The sequence below is a fragment of the Delphinapterus leucas genome, chromosome 19, assembly GCF_059928025.1.
Source record: "Delphinapterus leucas isolate spDelLeu-1000000601 "Yukka" chromosome 19, BTC_Dleu_Yukka2, whole genome shotgun sequence".
NCBI classification, from domain to species: domain Eukaryota; kingdom Metazoa; phylum Chordata; class Mammalia; order Artiodactyla; family Monodontidae; genus Delphinapterus; species Delphinapterus leucas.
The window spans coordinates 17,041,559-17,063,278 of NC_143147.1; the positions used below are offsets into that span (position 1 = coordinate 17,041,559).

General features: G+C 36.4%; 1 protein-coding gene across 2 annotated transcripts in view; it reads left to right on the plus strand.

The window, feature by feature from the left end:
- Nucleotides 1–21,720, plus strand: part of RABEP1 (rabaptin, RAB GTPase binding effector protein 1) — a 98,028-nt gene that overhangs the window by 25,024 nt on the left and 51,284 nt on the right. The window contains exon 2 of one of the 2 annotated variants that reach the window (XM_022596080.2): nucleotides 10,307–10,435. The exons of the other annotated variant lie outside the window; for it this stretch is intronic. Coding sequence (XP_022451788.1) covers nucleotides 10,307–10,435 — 129 coding nt within the window. The remainder of the gene's footprint in view (nucleotides 1–10,306; nucleotides 10,436–21,720) is intronic. 2 annotated transcript variants of the gene reach the window in all.

Sequence of the window (21,720 nt, forward strand, 5' to 3'; positions counted from 1 at the left end):
AGTCTTCAAAATTCCATATATATTTCATACTTAACACATATCTTAATTTAGATAGCCACATTTCAGGTGTTCAGTAGACTCATGTAGCTAGTGGCTACCATATTGGAAAGCCAAGAAGTAACTCATTGGGACTTACGTGCAAAGTGGGGAAAGTCGCAGTTTTCCCCATGTCAGAGATGTTTGCTTGCTGGCTCCTAGACAGATATGCATTACTGTCTTGCTCCCTTTGCCTTTGATTGTTCCCAGTTGAATACTCTTCTGTCCTTTGCTTCTTTAGATCCTTGCTATCTTTTAAAATCCTGACTTATGTTCCTCTTCATCAGTGGGTTTTAGTTATTCCAGCTCACTTTTTCATTTACTTATTTATTTAGTAAATGTTTATTGAACACCTTCCATGTGCTAGCCACAGTTCTAGGTGTTAGAAATGTAGCAACGAGCAGAATACATAAAGTCTCAGTTTTCACTGAGGGTCTGCTTGAGTATGGAGCAATATTTAAACAGTCAGATATTTAGAGAAATAATTTCAGATAGTGATAAGTGCTATGAGGATAATAAAACTGGCTATGAGGATAGCATTTAGGCTGTTACCAAGCACTAATTTATTCTTGTGATTGTAAACACATACCACAATAAAGCTGATTAAAAAATAATTTATGCTAAAATTTACTAGTTTTAACTGTATAGATTCATGAGTTTTCACAAACCTATATAGTTTGTAACCATCACCATAATTGTTTTATAGAACGTTTTACCCCAAAAAGTTCTTTCATGACACTTTGTGGTTAAATTCCTCCCCCCACTTCTGGGCAAATGCTGATCTGCTTTCTGTCATTATAGTTTTGCCTTTTCTAGAATTTCATATAAGTGGGATCATACTTTTTGTATCTGATTTCTTTCACTGAGCATGATGTTATTGAGATTTAGCTGTGTTGTGTGATTAGTAATGCATTCCTTTTTGTTGCTGTCTAATATTCCATTGTATGGATACACTATTATTGGTCCATTTATAGTGGGCATTTGGGTTATTTCCAATTTTTGGCTATTATAAGTAAAGCTGCTGCGAGCATTTGTGTACAAATCTTTGTGTGGAAATATCTTTTCATTTGTAGGATTTCTGTATCATATGGTAGATGTGTGTTTGTAAGGAACAGCCAAACTGTTTTCCAAAGTGGTTGTACTATTTTGCATTCCCACCAACAACCTTACTGACAGTTGGTTAATTCAAGCACAAAGCAAGGATTAAATGCAACTTCACTGATAGTGAATTCTCAGAGTTCCAAGCCAGGTCCTGAAGTGGCATGATGTAGTTCTACTTGTGAATGCCAGTAGAGTTAACAGGCATTCAGTTATTCAGAAAACTGAATTCTTTTGGTTGTTTCCTTAAGTAAGCCTTCCTTAAGTTTTAAACTTAAGATATTTAAGTTTTGGATAGCTTTCTTTGTCTTGTAAGTGGGCTCTAAAATATTTAAATATCCAATATTATCTGATAATAATATAAGCAGACTGATATCTGCTTATCAGTCCAGTGAGAGTCATGCTTTTTCTTTTTTTTGTCCAGTTTTTTTTTGTTTAATTTTGGAGTATAGTTGCTTTACAATGTTGTGTTAGTGTCTGCAGTACAGCAAAGTGAATCAGCTATACATATACATATGTCCCCTCTTTTTTGGATTTCCTTCCCATTTAGGTCACCACAGAGCATTGAGTAGAACTCCCTGTGCTATACAGTAGGTTCTCATTAGTTATCTATTTTATACATAGTATCAATAGTGTATATATGTCAATCCCAGTCTTCCAATTCATCCCACACGCCCTGCCCTTCCCCTTTGTATGCATTTGTTTATTCTCTACCTCTGTGTATCTATTTCTGCTTTGCAAATAAGATCATCTATACCATTTTTCTAGATACCACATATGTGTTAATATACGATATTTGTTTTTCTGACTGACTTCACTCTGTATGACAGTCTCTAGGTCCATCCATGTCTCTGCAAATGACACAATCATGCTTTTTCATCTGGCTTGGCATTTGGTATTTGAAATAGTTGAGAAGTAGAATAATACCAGTTTGTACAAATTGAATAGGTAACTATCCATTTTTATCCATGCATATTTATATCAGCTGTTGAACATAGGCTTTTGACAGTTATGGTAATTGGGCTAAATGTAATCAGAAATTTAGGTGATTTAAAAATTATCTGGTAAAATGAATGTAATTGTGGTTGAGCTGTATTGTATATCTTGACCAGTATTCAAAAATGTCCATAGTTTATTTCAACCATATAGTTAGCTTTTTTTAAAAATTGAAGTACAGTTGATTTACAATGTCGTGTTAGTTTCAGGTATACAGCACAGTGATTCAGTTATGTGTGTGTGTGTGCATATATTCTTTTTCAGATTCTTTTCCTTTATAGGTTATTACAAAATATTGAGTATAGTTCACTGTGCTATACAGTAGGTCTTTGTTGGTTATCTATTTAATATATAGTAGTGTGTATAGGTAATTTTTCAAGTTATCTTTATTTGTTTCAGACTTTGCATGGTTCACACTGTCAATATATATTCCATATGGGAGTATATGGTGGAATATAGCTTTATAGCCTTTAAAAATATAGGAATAGAGCCTGGAATATAGTTTATACTGCATTGTTTATCTACTGAACATTCCCTGAAATCCCCATTCTTTTGCTCACAGTTGCTTCTTTTCTCTGTTTTTGACTTTTTTCAAAACTTTGTTTACCTGCTTGTCTTAATTGATAACTTTGCTTAAATACAATTTCTGGAACACTTAAAAAGGAATTGATTATTAAGTAAGTGATTTATGAACATTTTAGAAAATAAAATGATTTTGTAGTTATCAATAGGAAGAATCTCTAGAACAAGTTGAGCCTAATGTACATCTCCATTTTTTTTAAGGACAGTTGTCAACCTGAAATTATTTAAATTCTGAAGTTGTTGATAGTAACTATCATTTGAGTGCCTCTTATATGTGAGTTGCTTTTATATGATGGTATATTTAATCCTCATTGCATGTGATACTCTGCAAAATGGGTATCATCTTTATTTTAATGAAATCTTGGAAAGGTTAAACTTGTTTTCCCCAGTTCATATAATGAAAGTGCTTGGGTTTGGGTTGAAGCACAAGCCTCTCTGAGTCTGAAATTGTAGATGGCTTATTTTTGAATTTTAATAAGGCATTTGACTATACTGGTATGAAATCATGGATAAGATGAAATGTGATTTGATACTGAGAATGGTTGGAATGAATTTCTAACTAATAGAGCAATCTAATATATCAGTATCAACCTCTCCTGAGATCTCGGGTGATGCACCAAAGGGCTCTATCTCTAGCTTTAACTTAAAATTTGTTTTCAAACAAAACTCTGCAGTATGGCTGAACCGCACTAGTATAGGTTGGAGGAAGCCTTGGCTTAAGTTTAAGTGAAAAGGATTTAAGAACAGTGTTAGATTAACATTAATCTTCTGAGCTAACAATGACAATGTGAAGTCATGGCCAAAAAAAGCTAGGGTAAATTTATAGTACATTATTAAGCATATAGCCCCCAGATATAATGTTTCTACTAAGCTGGAATTGAGTTAGGATCAGTGTGTCCTATTTTATGTAGAATTTTGACTACCTGTAGTGTTCAGAGAGAGCAACTGAGATAATGAAGAATTTAGAAGTTATTAAAGGGTTAGGAGATGTTTCATCTGGAGAAGAAAGGAGAGGGCAAGTATAGATGTTAGATATTAGAAATTTTCCTTGCTAATTCTGTAGGCCAAAACTAAGATCTCTCAGGAAGATGATATAGGGTCCTGTTACTAAAAACAGATATTTATAACAGATGACCAATTGTCCAAGTAAAGGGGGAAGGATAATCTAAAATCTCTTAATGGTGGAATTGGCTACCCCATGAGGCAGTGAACTGAGTTATTAGATTTATGTTCATGTGTAAGCCATATGATCACATGTCTGTGTTGTTATAGAAATGGATTCCTACATGAGTTAGGAATTGGTGGTTTTCAAACTATTTTAACCTCTCTCCACAGTAAGAAACACTTTTTCCATTGCAACCCAGTTATGAAATAACATACCCATATTAAATGCGTTGCTGATATTTCCTATTATATTTTATTAACTTTAAAAGGCAGACTGGGGCTTCCCTGGTGGCGCAGTGGTTGAGAGTCCGCCTGCCGATGCAGGGGACATGGGTTCGTGCCCCGGTCCGGGAAGATCCCACATGCCGCGGAGCGGCTAGGCCCGTAAGCCATGGCCGCTGAGCCTGCGAGTCCGGAGCCTGTGCTCCGCAATGGGAGAGGCCCGCGTACCGCAAAAAAAAAAAAAAAAAAAAAAGGCAGACTGCTGGGGCTTCCCTGGTGGTACAGTGCTTAAGAAGCCGCCTGCCAATGCAGGGGACACGGGTTCGAGCCCTGGCCCAGGAAGATCCCACATGCCGCGGAGCAGCTAAGCCCGTGTGCTACAACTACTAAGCCCGCGTGCCGCAATTACTGAAGCCTGGGCGCCTAGAGCCCGTGCTCCGCAACGAGAAGCCACAGCAATGAGGAGCCTGCGCACCGCAACGAAGAGCAGCCCCTGCTCGCCGCAACTAGAGAAAGCCTGCGCTCAGCAACGAAGACCCAATGCAGCCCCCCCCAAATAAATAAAATAAATAAATAAAAGGCAGATTGCTAATCACTAAATTGATGTAACAACTCACTAATGGATTGACATTTAGTTTGAAATACACTGGACTAGAATAATCTCTAAAATCCTTGCAACACTATGATCCTAATTATTCCCACTCAATAATGTAAACTAAAAATTAGACCCAGAAAATTCCACACTGCAAATGCCTAGAGGTTATTAGTTAATTTTGATCATTAACATCTCTAGGGAGGCTGAAAATTAGAAAATATTCTTGTGTCTTTTGATTCTTCCCACCTTTATCCTTGCCACCCCTGCTACCCCTCCCCCAAATCAGTCTTTTCCATCCTTAATTCTGCTTTTGCCCTTTTGAAGACTTCTTAATTAGTTTTTCATCATCTCATTTTCCACCTGGATTAAAATTTGGTGCCAGTTCTTCATTTAATATTTTTCCTAGATTTATAACAACATTTTCAAGTTGTCTACATGAACACCTAATCTTTACATGAGAAATAATTGACTTTCTTATTTGAAACCCATTATTTAAAAAGTATTATTATCTTTTATCTGAAATATTATGATGCATAATTATTTAAGAGAGTTGCAAAAAAGAATAAAGAAAATAAAGATTTTCACTTTGGTTCACATAATGAAGGCTAAGAAGACGTTTTGTGTAAACTTCATCACCAGATGTTTTTTTGTTTCAGAATGGTTCATCTGAGTAAATGGACAAGGTAAAAGGATGCAGTTTCTTAAAGTTGCTAAAGTCAGAGTTTGGAGGATTATATGAAGTGAATTGACAACTTTCTATTACACTAAAGAATTTATGATTATCTTTAGTATTATGGAAAAAGTGATTCCCAAGTGCCATATCTGTTTCCTCTAATATTGTGAAGTGATTGGTAATGTTAACCCAGTTACCTGCTTGTGGACTGCTTTACTTTACTTTCTCTTTCCCCCTTCCTTCTTGAGGCATGCTAAGTAATTGTGGATTTACTTAATATTCTCTAAACAAAGCACAATTCAGTGGGTAGATTTACTGCAAATTATAATCATTTTTAGTAATTCCTCAAAGAGGCTGGACATGATTAGTTTTCAGAGTACAGGGAGAAGGTAGTTTCCTAGCTGGAAGGCCACTTCTGAAACAGAAGAGATTATTTTTTTAGAAAATTTATCTGTTTTAGCAAATTGTTTGTCCTGGGAAAATGTAAGTGTAGTTTTAAAAAATGACTATATAGTGTGTTAAAATATTTTAAGACCACTGAAGTAACTTATGTGCACTTTTTATGAGCAAAGAGATTGAGATGGATTAATAAGATAAAATTATAATCAGTAAAACTAAAAAAAAGATGAAGCACCTTATTATCTTTTAATTTAAACCCAATCAATGTAATTTATCCCTTTTTAAAAAATTATTTATTTTTGGCTGCGTTGAATCTTCGTTGCTGCTTGCGGGCTTTTTCTCTGGTTGCGGCGAACGGGGGCTACTCTTCGTTGCAGTGCATGGGCTTCTCATTGCAGTGGCTTTTTTCATTGTGGGGCATGGGCTCTAGATGCACGGGCTTCAGTAGTTGTGGTTCATGGGCTCTAGAGGGCAAGCTCAGTAGTTGTGGCGCATGGGCTTAAGTTGCTCTGTGGCATGTGGGATCTTCCTGGAGCAGGGATGGAACCCGTGTCCCCTGCATTGGCAGGCAGCTTCTTAACCACTGCACCAACCAGGGAAGTCCCTAATTTATCCTTTTAATTATGCTTTGATTCAGAAAGGCAACCACTCTGAATATAATTTGGCATATTCTTGCCAGTCTTTTTTAAATACATATATTTTCCAAAGATCATATTATATCTAATTTTGTGTCTTAATCTTTTAATGTAATTTTTCTGACTTGATATTATTCCATTGGATGGGTGTACGTACCTACCATACTTAACAGTTTCATTTTACTTTGTTTTTTTTTGTTTTTGTTTTTTGTTTTTTTTTGCGATACGGGGGCCTCTCACTGTTGTGGCCTTTCCCATTTGCGGACGCGCAGGCTTAGCGGCCATGGCTCACGGGCCCAGCCGCTCCGCGGCATGTGGGATCTTCCCGGACCAGGGCACGAACCCGTGTCCCCTGCATCGGCAGGCGGACTCTCAAGCACTGCGCCACCAGGGAAGCCCAACAGTTTCATTTTAAAAGCCAGTGATACACAGGTTAAGACTTCTGAGTTTCAGGAACTGTTCAGATTCTTTTGTTCCACTGGAGTTACGCTTTCTTCCTTGAAATAGGTGTTTTCTTGGATCTTGAACATTTTTAAACAAAAAGATTCTGATTGTAGTAGTATTTGATCTAGACTGTATTTTTTTTCTTTTCCCATTGATAGTGTCTCATCAAATTTAGTACACTCTTAGAGGAATGTAATAGTAGGACACAGCTTGAGGCTTAAAGATATTTTTAAGTTATTACATATTCTCCCATTCATATCAAAATTAGGGAAGGAGATATACCTAAGAATTATTGAATATTTCCTTCATTTATTTGCCATATTATTCTTTCCTTTCTGTATTGCTTAATTCAGACATTTTGGAAGGCACCTATGCTCACCCCTATACCACCAATGCAGACATTTTGAATAAATGATGTAATAATTTTTCCCTTTGGATATCAAGCATTAAAAGAAGCCATTGCAGGGCTTCCCTGGTGGCGCAGTGGTTGAGAGTCCGCCTGCCGATGCAGGGGACATGGGTTCGTGACCCGGTCCGGGAAGATCCCTGCATGCTGTGGAGCGGCTGGGCCCGTGAGCCATGGCCGCTGAGCCTGCGCGTCCGGAGCCTGTGCTCCGCGACGGGAGAGGCCACAACAGTGAGAGGCCCGCGTATGGAGGCGGAGGGGGGAAGAAAAAAAAAAAAGGAAGCCATTGCATAACATAGTGTCCCTCTTTTTTTTATTACTCAAACGAAGGTAACAATATACGGAATGTGTGGAATGTTTAACAAAGGCTGATATACTAATAGCTGTCAGCTGTGAGTTACAGCAGGCTTAATATTGTTGAAGTTGGTGTTAACAGTTCGTCCATGTTGATACATGGTAGTAGGGAAGGATATGAGCTGGAAGTCTAAGCATGGAACTGAGTCAGAATCATGAGGCTGGAAGTGACTTCTGGTCTTTTGTCAAAGCCAGTTGATCACTCTGCTGTTTTCCCTTATTCATTAAAAAAAAAATTATTTATTTATTTGGCTGCACCAGGTCTTAATTGTGGCACACGGGATCTTTAGCTGTGGCACGTGGGATCTAGTTCCCTGACCAGGGATCGAATCCTGGCCCCCTGCATTGGGAGAGTGGAGTCTTAACCTCTGGACCACCATGGAAGTCTCTCCTTATTCATTTAATATCAGTAAATCTCACTAGTTTACAGCTAACGTCCTTTTTTTTCTATATGCCAGGCTAAGTGGTTTTTACATGAACTATTAGCCAGTTATTGTGAACTGCTCGTCACCATGTTAGAAAAATAATAAAGTATTTTGTGTGATGAGATCTGTTTTCAGTTTGATTTGTGGTTGGTTGCTCATGCATTATGATATAGGATATGCCTGTTTGTAAACTTTCTGTCTTATGCAAGGTGAATTGATTTTTCTACATATAGCAGTAGAGGCATTCTTGTAAAAAGCAGTTGTTTTGGCCTTTGTGTTGTAGAGTTGCAGTATGTTAGAAGTACTTGAGGTGGATTTTAAAAAAATTTTGGGGGGGGATTTTAAGTTTTTTTATTAAGAAAACAAATAAGGGAGTTACTTGGTGTATCCTCAATGGGATCATGACTCCTGGAATTGAAATTTGTTCTGAATCGTGAGAGAGGCAGCGAGACCTGTGGGTGTGGATGGCGCCTGAACTGTGGGTCAGAGCCAGGACAGCGTTGGGAGTAGTGGAAACACGTGTAATCTTTATTGGCTGTAATTTTAAAGGCTGCATTTTAGTTTTTATTGATTCATTAGCCTTCGCTCCTAAATATAAATATAATGTTGAAAGGTATGGACGTTTTGTGTGTGTGTGTATGTGAGTGTGTTTTAGTAGAAGGTAGTAGTGGGTGGGAATGTAGTTGTTAGGGAAAAGTAAGAACAGAGGGATCCTGCTTTTTCTTCTTTATTTTCCAGTGCCCTTCCTTAACCCATGTATTAATCAGTAGGTACCAGTAACTTTAAAATGTTAAGTGGAAAATTTGCTTAATTTATTTAACAATTGGAATTGGACAATAAAAATACCAAGACAAGTAAATAGCACAGAGAACCCATTTCCTTCATGATTTCAAATGGTAAATATGAAATAACTGCACGTTTCCTCCTTCCAGTGGATTCTCCATCCTTGTCTTTCTCCGAAGGTTAGCACATGTTCAGATGACCAGATGTCATTCTTTGCTTTGACCTAAAGATCCTAGATGTTTGCTCCTCAAAATGACTCCTTACCTTTAATGACATGGAACTCAAAGCAGCTGTCATTTCCTTTTTTTGCCATGGATTGCATCGATGCTGTTAGATCTGTAGTGAAGCTAGTCTGAAGATGTCATGGGAATGAGCAAATAGTGGTTTTAGTTAATTGTTTATTATCAAGGGAGTTGTAGAGAACTTTGAAAAGCACATGGAAGAAATTAATGAGCCATAATTCTATTTCTCATAGACAAATCATTGGTGCATTTTTTCCAGTCTTTTTTCTGTGTGTTATAAAATTATAATCTCAATTAAATTGAGTAATAGGTTGTGGGGGGAAGACCTTCAGAGATAATCTCAGATCATGGTTAAAATTTTAGTAAATCATGATTATCTGGGGGTGGCTCGTTGTAGGGAACTGAGACCTCTGCTGACCTAGGTAATCAGGCAGAGGTGTTAGTACTGATAAGTATCCCCTGGAGCGATTAGGGTCATAGCTTTGTGGCTAGGTTGCTGTTGGGGAAAAGGAGGAGGTCAGGGGTTTGGACTCCTGAATTTCCCTCTCCTTGAACCAAAAGACCCTCTGGGTTTGGTCAGAATAGGTGTTTATATAATTAGCTGTGGCCAAATTATAGAGCCCCTAAAGTAAAAATGTGTCCCAATCCCTGCCATACCACAATCAAGTTAATCTAAAAACCAGATAATCTCCCAGTCATTGAGAGTTCATACAGAATGTATGATTCTGTATCCTTTCTATATGAAAGGTTTCTTGATTATGATTTCAGTATAATGGTAATGAATCATCTTGAAATTGGGAGAGTAGTTCAGGCTGGTATGGCTGTCCTAATCAGGGTGCCCTTTAGATTTTGCTCATAATACTTGAGAGAGACAGAAGCTAGCAAGATTGGTAGTGGGTTCATTTGTGGGGTAAATAGCCCAAATAATCCAAAATTTAACAATTCTGTAAGTGGATTGACATTCTGTCAGTTATACAAAGGAACTTAGAAGCTTTCTTTTGGGAAATTCGCCTTATGTGATTCTCCATATATGTGCTGTTTCACTTTACATGATTCACTCACAATGTGTGTATTAAGTCTAGGAGAAGTGTCTTTTTTGAAAAATTAGAATTTCCTAGAATATATTAGATCTTTGGAAGAAGGTTGACCACTTGTTTCATTATAGAAATGTGTAGCCACAATACTAATTTATTCTTGTAACTTAATTTATGAATAAAAGTTATTACTTGTTAACTAGTATTTTTCTTTCCAGTTTCTCTTCAGCAACGGGTAGCAGAATTGGAAAAAATTAATGCAGAATTTTTACGTGCAAAGCAGCAGCTTGAGCAAGAATTTAATCAAAAGAGAGCAAAATTTAAAGAGTTGTATTTGGCTAAAGAGGGTAAGTTTATAAGTCTTCCCCTAACCCCCATACTAAAACTGCCTTAAAATGTCAAGTTTCTTGGTAGTACAATGTTAATTTTATCATTGAATAAATCTTGATTTTATTTCTACTTGCATAGTATAATAGAAGCCTATTTAGAGGCTAGGGTTAATAATGAAATTGAAAAACAAGTTGAATAATGCGTTATTCAGATAGTCCTTTGTCTTTTGCCCTTGATGATATTTAAGATGGTAGGCTAGATAGTCCTGGGACACAGGACTTCAGTCCTCTTAGCACTTGGGAGATAGCCCCGGGCAAATCAGGACTGTTGGCATTCTAGTAATAGCCTTAGCTGTGTTATAGTAAAACTGACATTTCATGTAATTTATTCAACAAATGTTAATTATCAGTTAATATGTTTAATACCTGCTATGAGGTGGGCATTGTGCCTAAGTGCTGGGTATACAGAAGGGGCAAGATTCATGTGGCTTTTTTACTCACAGGAGTTGAACTCTACTGAGGAAAACAGATTAAGTAATAGTGAGTTGTTTAAAAAAAAGCAAAGTGTATAAGGCCAATGTATGAGATCATATCACGAGGGAGATCTACTCTGAAGGATGAGGGAAAGGGTTTACATTTTGGGTATTGACATAGGAAAGTATAGATATGATTTCCACAGCCCTCTAGACCAGTGAGTGATTCTCAAAGTGTGATTGTGGAATAGCAGCATCAGCATTATTATCTCCTGGGAAACTTGTTAGAAATGCAAAATGTTGGATCCTACCCCAGACTTATTGAGCCAGACACTCTGGGATTAGGGTCTAGCAGTCAGTGTTTTAAGACGCTCACCAGGTAATTCAGATGCACACCAGATTTTGGGAACCACTGCTCTAGTATAGACCAGCAGCTCTCAAACTTTAAACTGGATGAAAATCACCTGGAGAACTTGTTGGAACACGGTATGTTGGGCTGGAGCCTGAGAATTTGCATTTCTAATAAACTTGTAGGCGACTGCAGTATGGTCAGTCCAAGGGCCACAGTTTGAGGACCACTACTCTCGACCAGTGATCCTTCAACTTTTAAGTTTATATACTCTGTAAAATGATTATAAACATCCCTCACACCTTAAAAAATTTTTAATTTTAAACGTAAAAAATTCAAAGGATGTAAATTCTATCGTATTGTTAACACTGACAATTTAAATTAAAACTCATGCTTTTAAACATATCCAGTGGAATCATAGTGATTTAATATCCATCACCATCCATTTAATAAAAAATACGTGAATAAATTCTTCAGGAATTTTACATTTTTCTCCTCCTTGTGTTAGGTGTTTTTTTTTTAATGTCTCCCTCAGAATTTTATTCTAAAAAGTGTTTTTTAGCACACAGACCTGAGTGTGCATCAGAATTTTACCTATAGGGTTTGTTAAAACAAAGATTGCTGGGCCGCACCCCCAGAGTTTCTGATTCACTAGGTCTGTGGGATCCTAGAATTTGCATTTCTAGAAAGTTACCGGGTGATGCTGATATTGTTGGTTCAGGGGCCACACTTTGAGAACCACTGGCCTAAAGTAATATTTTGTGCTTGGAAGCCATTAAAAAAAATGGGTCAGACGTCTCTGCAATAAAAATATGCATATAAATTTCTTTTGTATTGAGATATCATTACAGTTAAAGTAGACAATTGATTACATAAATATTGTACGCATTTAAAAAATAATTATTAAGTTGTAAAAATTATTGGAAATGCAGGTCTTATGAGATATATTGCTTCTCCCTCCCAATTAAGTCATTAACCTCTGGTGAATATTATTAATGTCTAGAAAAAGGTATGTTTCAGTTTTTTTTTTTTAGTGGATATAAGTTGGGAGTTTCCTGGTGGCCTAGTGGTTAGGATTCTGGGCTTTCACTGCTATGGCCCAGGTTCAATCCCTGGTCAGGGAACTGAGATCCCACAAGCCGCACGGTGTGGCAAAAAAAAAAAAAAAAAAGATATAAGTTAAGCCCTTGATCTCATAAATAAGTAGACGGAAATAGAAGTGGGTTTTTTTTTTTAATAGTGACTGTTATTCTCTTAACTCTTTCTGAATTACGTGTTAAATCACATAGTGCTCTAGCTTCAAAAATATTTTTATTCTGTAGGTTGACAACTCAAATAGATCTTCTTTCAGTTTTGTTGAAATAGACTTTGCAATCCACATGACCTGCCAAAAGATTCGTTACCCAGTTATTAGTCATTCACTTTTAAAAAATAAGTTTATTTATTCATTTATTTCTGGCTGTGTTGGGTCTTCGTTGCTGCACGCGCGCTTTCTCTAGTTGCGGCGAGCGCGGGCTACCCTTCATTGCGGTGTGCAGGCTTCTCATTGCGGTGGCTTCTCTTGTTGTGGAGCACGGGTTCTAGGCGCGTGGGCCTCAGTAGTTGTGGCATGTGGGCTCAGTAGTTGTGGCTCGCGGGCTCTAGAGCGCAGGCTCAGTAGTTGTGACACGGGCTTAGTTGCTCTGCGGCATGTGGGATCTTCCCGAACCAGGGCTTGAACCTGTGTCCCCTGCATTGGCAGGCGGATTCTTAACCACTGAGGCACCAGGGAAGCCCAGTCATTCACTTTTTTGTTACTGACATTGATATTTTAAATTGTTCCTCTGGTTTGATATCACAGAGAAGTTTTTACACAGTAAGGTAGTGAACCATAGTAAAACTCAGGATGGGTGAAAGCCTTTCATTTGTTAAGTAGGGAGAAGGGTGTTAAGAAAAGGAACGTGGCCAAAGAGAATCTACACATAAATAGCTCTCTGTTTTAGGAAAGATTATTTATGGAAGTTGAGGATCTAGAGTTTGATTCCTTTAAAACAACATGTGCCTATGAATCCCTTGGAAAGTCTTTACATACCCCCTCGGGTGTACCCCACTTTGAAGACCACTGTCCTGAAGTGGTGTTATTCAGACTACATGTTGTAACTCTTTGATGGATAGCAAAATTGAGTGCGTTGTGACCAGCAAGTTTTAAAAAGAAATGCAGTGGAAAGTAACAGCACGTTATTTACTTGGAAAGGTTAAGTAAGTATAATTGAACAAAATTTTTTGTTTCAGTTACATATACACACGTATGTATAGAGTTGTGTGATAAAATATATGTTTTGCTGTGAATTATGGTAAAAGCAGTTTGAAAGCCACTGTTCAATAAGATGGAAGATTCCTAGGCCTCACAGAATTCAGCCCGTGGCTTGGAAAGGTTTACTGACTCTAGTGTGGGATGGGATTCTGTTTTCTTGTGGGTTGCAGGAGGGCTGGCTGTTCCCTATTAAGTTTGTTCCTCCATAGGATGATAAGGACATGGGAAAGCTGGTGTTCCTGTCTAGGCATGGTGGCAGTCTGCAAGGCACTGTGGAGGTTGGGATGAATGAAATATGGTTTTCATCTTCAAGAAAGTATAGTCTACTGGGGTAGATAATACATTTTGCACGCTATCATTGTTATTTGAATATATGTTGTTGTCCTGAGAAATGAGTTCTGTCCAGTTCTTCAGTATGTTCATGTGAATTTTTTAACATCTTCCTTTTAAATTTTGTTTTAACCTTGAATTGATGAAATACTACTTTAAACTCTGTGCAATGGTCTGTTCTTGTCAGGGTGAGTGTAATACATTTTAGTGTGTATGTATGAGGTCGTGGCAGTATTTCCTCTGATGACCAATTCAAACTCACTGTGATACTAGCTAGTGGCATTCTCTTTTCTCTTTACTTCTCACAACCAATAATTCTGACGCTTGATCATCCTCTCTACACTTTTTTTCTTTCAGTCTTTGCTTATCCAATAAATTCAAGTTTATCTTGTCCAAAGTTTGTTCATTTTGCTTTCTGTTTTTCTCTATCCCCAAATAAAGATGCTAGGGTTTCCTTTGTTTCCTTATCTTCTTTTTTTAAATTACAAAATTGACTTTTCTGTAAAATTCTGAAGAAATGAAAATGACTAAGAACCTCTCATTTCTGAAATACATTATCAATTGCAGTTTTATATCTCTAAGCAGCTTGTAATATGGGTTTGTTCAAAAACATGCCTGCTATGTTAAATTGCTTTGACTGCGTCTAGACCCAATAAATAATCTGTATGTGTACTATTGTATCTTTACTATCTGAAGTTCTCAATGAACTTAAACTGGCCATAAAGAACAGGTGAGGTAACTTATTACAAAATTTCAAAGGGAATACTGTGATCCTTTTTAAGAGTTTTTGGTGTCATTTCTAAAGAAATTTGCACAGTGTGTAAAAGGTAAATGTTGATTTAGTTTATGGCTTGGCTGATTGCCTATATCATAATAAAAAACAAATTGAAAGATGTCCTCTAAAGCAGCAGCTTATATTATTGCATGAAGTATATATCTAGTCTTCTGTGATTGTCACAGGTGATAACAGTATAAGCCATGGTTTTGATGTGTTCAGTAGTCTTTGTTTTATCTTTCAGCAAACCAGGTCACAGTAACCCCAGAAGTCCAAACACTGGTGTTTTTCCCAATAAGAATAGGTTTTGCTTTGGCGTTGTAATAGCTGTGCTTTCATTTATTTGGAGAGTGGCTGAAATATAAGTGCAAATAGTAATGAGGAGTGCTAATAAAAGGGATTATTACCTCTTGACTCCTCTTACTGTCTGTTCCTGCCTTAGTACCCATTCTTTTCCCAGCTTCTTCAACTGGGAATGTTATAAATATTTCTGAAAGTTTTGTTGGTTTTCTGTTGAACTTGAAAAAGGGATTTAGCTTTCAAAAAAATGTTTTTGATTTAGCTTTCTGCTTTAACCAATTTCAGTACAAAGCTTGGCACTGCAACAGTGTTTGTGTTTTGGAAATCCTCAGTCTTGGGCAATGAGTAAGAGCCTGTTACACGAGGGAGCAAACAAAAGGCCATAGAGTTCTCAATTTGAAGGAGAATAGTAGAAATAGAGCTCATGTTAGTCACCAGAAGACAGTGGAATTTTCTAGTGGTGTTCAAAAGGATTTTGTACATGGTTATAACATATATAAAGCTCTGACGCTAACTAACCAGAGCAATAGTTAAAAGCTAGGTTTAGGAAGATATTTATGGTTCAGATGCCTTAAGTTGGTACTTAGATATGGAAATAAAATTAGAGTATATTTTAAAAATTAAAAACCATTAGAAATCTTGGAAACAATAAATAAATTGAAATAAGGTAAGTAGATGGTTTAAATGGTAGACACAGATTTTAAAAATTAGAAAATGGTATTGAGGAGTTCTCCCTCCCAGTGAGACAGAGAAATATCAAAGAGCAATTGACACAGAGGATGAGTTGAGTCTCCAACACACATCAAAAAGAATTCCAGGAGAAGATAATGGAGGGAGTAGTAGAGAATATTTGAGGAGATAATAACTGAGATTTTTTCAAGCATTAAGAAACAGTAGTGAGTCCTCAACATAAATACTGAGTACCAAGTAGGGTAAATAATAGTAAATTCATACTTTGACGCATCTTAAACCGTGGAACCTCAAGAATGAAAAGAAAATGTTGAAAGCTACCAGAGGGAAGTAATAATTATGCTGACAGGAGATACCACATAAGCAGAATAGATGCCTGGAGACAATGAAATAAGATCTTCAGAGTGCAGAGAAAAAGCAGTTGTCAACCTAAAATTTTATGTACAGCTAAATTATTTAAGAGGGAGAGCAAATAAGATATTTCAGGCATACAAAAACTGAGAGCATTTATCGCCCACGTAAATCACCAGAAGAACTAGTAAAGATAACATTTACAAGAAAAGTAAACATAGAGGGAACATATAGGATATGAGAAACAGTACCAACCATAGAAACTAATAAATCTGACTATAAAAAACAAAACCAAAAAACTTCTGAGTTCATTTTAATTTTTTAAAAGAAGAAAATAAAACAAATGAGGCAATAATAACAAAATTGGAACTTATGGCAAACAGCATTGCGGGGACATAGAAGGGTATTTCACAATGAATGAAACAGTCTACAAAGAGAATGTAATAATCATGAACTTGTCTGTACCTAACAAAATAGCCATGGCATGTCATAAAGAAACAAAAGGTGATAGAATTACAAGAAGTTGATAACTGCACACATATGAGATGTTTAACATTATATCAATTGCTAGATCAAGCAGTAGGTAGATACAACAACTTTGAGCAACGGAATTTTAAAAAGTTTGATCTCCTAGGAATGATGTACCCAAGAAACTGAAAATATACATCCTTTTATATTCATAAGGAGCACTTAAAATATTGTGTATATCTCAAAGGAATACTCAACATATTTTAAAAGTCAAGCTACTTACCATGTTTTGTTACCTATTGCAGTTAGAAAGATTTTAAGCAGCAATGTAAATGTTTTTTAAAGTTTGGAAACTAAGAATGCATTCCCGTTGCTCATGAGTTCAAGAGGAAGTCATAATGAAGATTGCAAAATATTTAGAATACAATGAATATACTTGTGGGATGCAGCTAAAACAATACTTTGAAAATAAGCTTATAACTTTAAAAACATTTATTAAAATTAATTTATTAAAAGACATGAGAGGGGCTTCCCTGGTGGCGCAGTGGTTGAGAGTCCGCCTGCCGATGCAGGGGACACGGGTTCGTGCCCCGGTCTGGGAAGATCCCACATGCCGCGGAGCGGCTGGGCCCGTGAGCCATGGCCGCTGAGCCTGCGCGTCCGGAGCCTGTGCTCTGCAACAGGAGAGGCCACAACAGTGAGAGGCCTGCATACCACAAAAAAACAACAACAACAACAAAAACCCAAAAAACGGAGAGAATTTTTTTCTTAGCAGACTGCCTTATAAAAAATACTAAAGGAAGTTCTTCAGTTGAAAGCAAGTAATTATAGACAGTAATTTGAATTCACATGAGAAAAACAGAGTCCCCAGTAAAGGTAATTGTGTATTTTTTATATGTATATATATACACATAAAATACATATACACATATATTTATATTTGCTTTATTGAGCCCATAGCATATGGAAATTTAGTATATTTGCCAATATCAGCACAAAGGAGTTGGATGGGAGGAAAGCTATATTGGACTAAGGAAATGACACCAGATAGTAATTCCAACGCACAAGATCAAGTGGAGAAAGCCAGAAATGGTATATAAGAAGGGTGATATAATAGATGGTATAAATATATACTTGGTCTCCTTTCTTTTCTCAGATTTTTAAAGACAATTATATGAAGCAATAAGTATAGCAGTGTATCATTGGGTGTATAACATATATAGGTGGCAGTGTATATAGCAATAATAGCATAGACATGGAAAAAGTGAAGAGAGCTATAGAGGAGTAACATTTCTATGTTTCATGGGTATTAGGGTTATACAAATCTGAAGTAGATTCTATTAAGATGTATATGGTAATAGGACTTACCTGGTGGTCCAGTGGGTAAGACTCTGTGCTTCCATTGCAGGGGGCCTGGGTTTGATCCCTGGTCAGGGAACTAGATCCCACATGCCTGCTGCAGCTGAGAGTTTGCATGCTGCCACTAAGAGGTCCACATGCTGCAACTAAAAAGATCTTGCATGCCACAATGAAGATCCCATGTGCTGCAACTAAGACCCGGTGCAGCCTAAATAAATAAATAAATATTAAAATAAATAGATGTACATGGTAAGCCTTAGAGCAACCACTAAAGAAATAACACAAGAAAATACAATGAAACAATTTTGAAAGGAATTAATATGTTACATTAGAAATTATTCACTTAAGTCAAAAGAAAGCAATGAAAGAAGAACAGGAGCAAAAGGACATAAGATACAGTAAACAAAAGTTGCAAACTTAAATCCAACAATATTGTGACATTAATAGTATTAAATGTGAATGGATTAACGAATCCAAACAAAAGGCAGAGAGTTTCAGAGTGGTTAATAAAACAAGATCCAACTATATGCTGTCTAGTTGATACATTTTAGATTCAAAGATACAAATAGAGTGAAAGTGAAAGTCTGAAAAAAATGTATTTTGCCTACAGCAACAATAAGAAAGCTGGAAAGACCATACTAATATCAGGGAAAATAGATTTTAAACCAAAAATGGTAGTAAAGAATGACATTTTATAGTGACAAAGGACCGATCCATCAGGAAGACAAAATAGTTACATACACATCTAACTACAGAGTCCCACAATACAGGAAGCAAACTGACAGAAATGAAGGGAGAGATAACACAGTTTGACAATAAGAGTTGTATTTTTCAGTATTCCACGGAGAAGATCAACAAGGAAGTAGAAGATGTGAGTATAAAAGGATTGATAATACAATGTTTGTTCTCTGACCACAATGGAATGAAATTTGGGAAACTCACAAATATGTGGAAATTAGGTAATACACTCCTGAGTAGTCAGTAGCTGGAAGAGAAATCACAAAGAAAATTAGAAAATGCTTTGAGATAAATGGAATTGTAGACATACCATTCCAGTCCTTATGTGATGCAGCTACATCAGTCCTTAGACATATGTAACTATAAATGCCTGTATAAAAAATGAAATATTTCAAATCACTAATCTTTCACCTTAAGACACTGGAAAAAGTGTTAATGAAACCTACAGCAAGTAGAAGGAAGGAATTAATAAGATTAAAGTAAAAAATCAGTGAAGTACAGAATAGAAAAATCAGTGATGAAAATCAATGAAACTGATAGTGCTTTCTTTGGAAAGACCAACAAATTGACAAATCTTTAGCTAGATTGACCAAGAAATGAATACAGGGCCATTACTACTGACCTTACAGAAATTAAAAAGAAGTGTAAGGGAATACTGTGAATGAGGAAGTGGACAAATTCCTAGAAAGATACAAATACCGACTGAAGAAGTAGAAAATCTGAATTAGACCCATAGCAAATAAAGAGATTGAATTTGTAATTTAAAAACTACCCACAAAATATGAAAAGAAAAGCCTAGGTTCAGATGGCTTAAGTAGTGAATTTTACCATATGTTCAAAGAATTAATACTAATTCTTCTCAAACTCTCCTAAAAAGTAGACAGGAGGATGCACTTCCATACTTATTTTATGAAGCTAGTATTATTACCCTATATCAAAACAACATGGACATCACAAGCAAAAAACAAAACCAAAAAATTACAGACCAATATTCCTTATGGATATAGATGCAAAAATCCTCAACAAAATATTAGCAAGAAATTCAGCAACACATAAGAAGAATCATATACCATGACTAAATTGGATTTATCCTAACAATGCAAGGTTGGTTCAATACCTGAAAAATCAGTTAATGTAACGCACCACATTAATAGGATGAAAAACAAAAACTTAAGATTGTCTCTAAAGACACAGAAAAGGCATTTGACAAAATTCAACACCCTTTTATGATAAAAACACTAACCGAACTAGGAACAGAAGGAAACTTCAACCTGATAAAGGGCATCTACAAAAAGCCCGAAGCTAACGTTATCACACTTAATGGTTAAAGACTGAATGCTTTCTCCGTAAGATTGGAACAAGACAGTGATGTCCACTTTCACCACTTCTATTCATCCAGAGCAATTAGGCCAAAAGGAAACGGGGCGGGTGGGGGAATAAAAAGGAATCCAGATTGGAAGGGAGAAGTAAAACTATTTCTATTAGATAACCTCTTTTATATAGAAAATCATAGGGAATCCACTAAAAAAAAATTTGTAGTAATATATGAATTCAGCAGGGTTGCAGGATACAAGATGAATATACAAAAACCAGTTGTATTTCCATACACTTGCAACGAGTAATCTGAAAATGAAATTAAGGAAACAATTTCAGTTACAATAGCATCAAAAATGAATAATAGAACTTCCCTGGCAGTCCAGTGGTTAAGAGTCCACGCTTCCACTGCACCACTGCAGGGGGCACAGGTTCAATCCCTGGTCCGGGAAGATCCCACATGCTGTGTGGTGTGGCCAAAAAAAAAAAAAAAAAGAATAATAAAGAAATTTAACAAGTGTACTTATTGTACACTTACACTCTGGGAAGTTCAAAAACACTGGTGAAAAAAAACTTAGAGGTCTAAATAACTGGAAAGACATCCCATGTTCACACATCAAAAGATTTAGCATTAGCAATACTCCCCTGATATACAGATGTAATGCAGTGTCTTTCAGTATCTCAGTTGCTTTCTTTGTAGAAGTTGACAGTTTGACTCTAAAATTTGTGTGAAAATGCTAGGGATCCAGAACAGCCAAATATTCTTGGAAAACAAAGTTGGAGGAATCACAAAACTTACTACAAAGCAACAGTAATCAAGATAGTGTGTGGTTCTGGTATAAGGATAGGAGTAATTCAGTGTAATAGAATTGTGAATCCAGAAATATATACGAAAAATTGATTTCCTGCAAGGTGCCAAAACAATTTAGCAGGGCAGGAATCATCTTTTAAATGAAGTGTATTGAGACATCTGGATGTCTACATGCTATAGAAGGACATTGGATCCCTGGCATCTACAAAAGTGTCAAGGACCCTAGGTTTAAAAAGTAAGCTATAAAACTCTTAGGAGAAAATGTAGGGGTAAATCTTTGTGACTTTGGATTCAGCAGTGATTTCTTAGATGTGACACTACAAGCAGAAACAAACAATGAAAAATTAGATAAGTTGGACTTTGTGAAAAATTAAAAAATTTTATGCTCCCAAGTACACTATCCAAAAAGTGAAAAGACAATCCACCAAATGGGAGAAAAGTTTGCAAATATTTTATCAGATAAGGGACTTTTATCTAGCTTATATAAAGAACTCTTACAATTCAATAATAAAAGACAGCCCAATTAAAAATGGTGAACAGTTCTGAATAGACATTTACCAGAGAAGATACATAAATGGTCGGTAAGCACATGTTAAGATGCTCAATGTCATTATCTACCAGGGAAGCACAAAATTACAATGAGATGCCACTTCACACCCATTAAGATGGCTATATCCAAGTCAGTTAATAACAAGAGTTGGCAAAGATGTGGAAAATCAAAACCCTCATACATTGCTGACAGGAATGTTAAATGGTCTAGTAACTTTGTAAAACAGCCTTTCAGTTCCTCAAATGGTTAATCATAGAGTTACCATTTGACCCAGCAGTTCCACTTCTAAGTATATACAAGAGAAAAGAAAACATGTCCATGTTTTCGTAAGAAAACATGTCCATACATAAATTTCTATGTGAATTTTCATAGCAGCATTATTCATAGTAGTCAAAAAGTGACGAACAACCACATATCCGTCAACTGATACATGAATAAACAAATTGTTTTTGTTATTCCTCCATAAAAAGGAATGACATACTGATAGTACAACATAGATGAA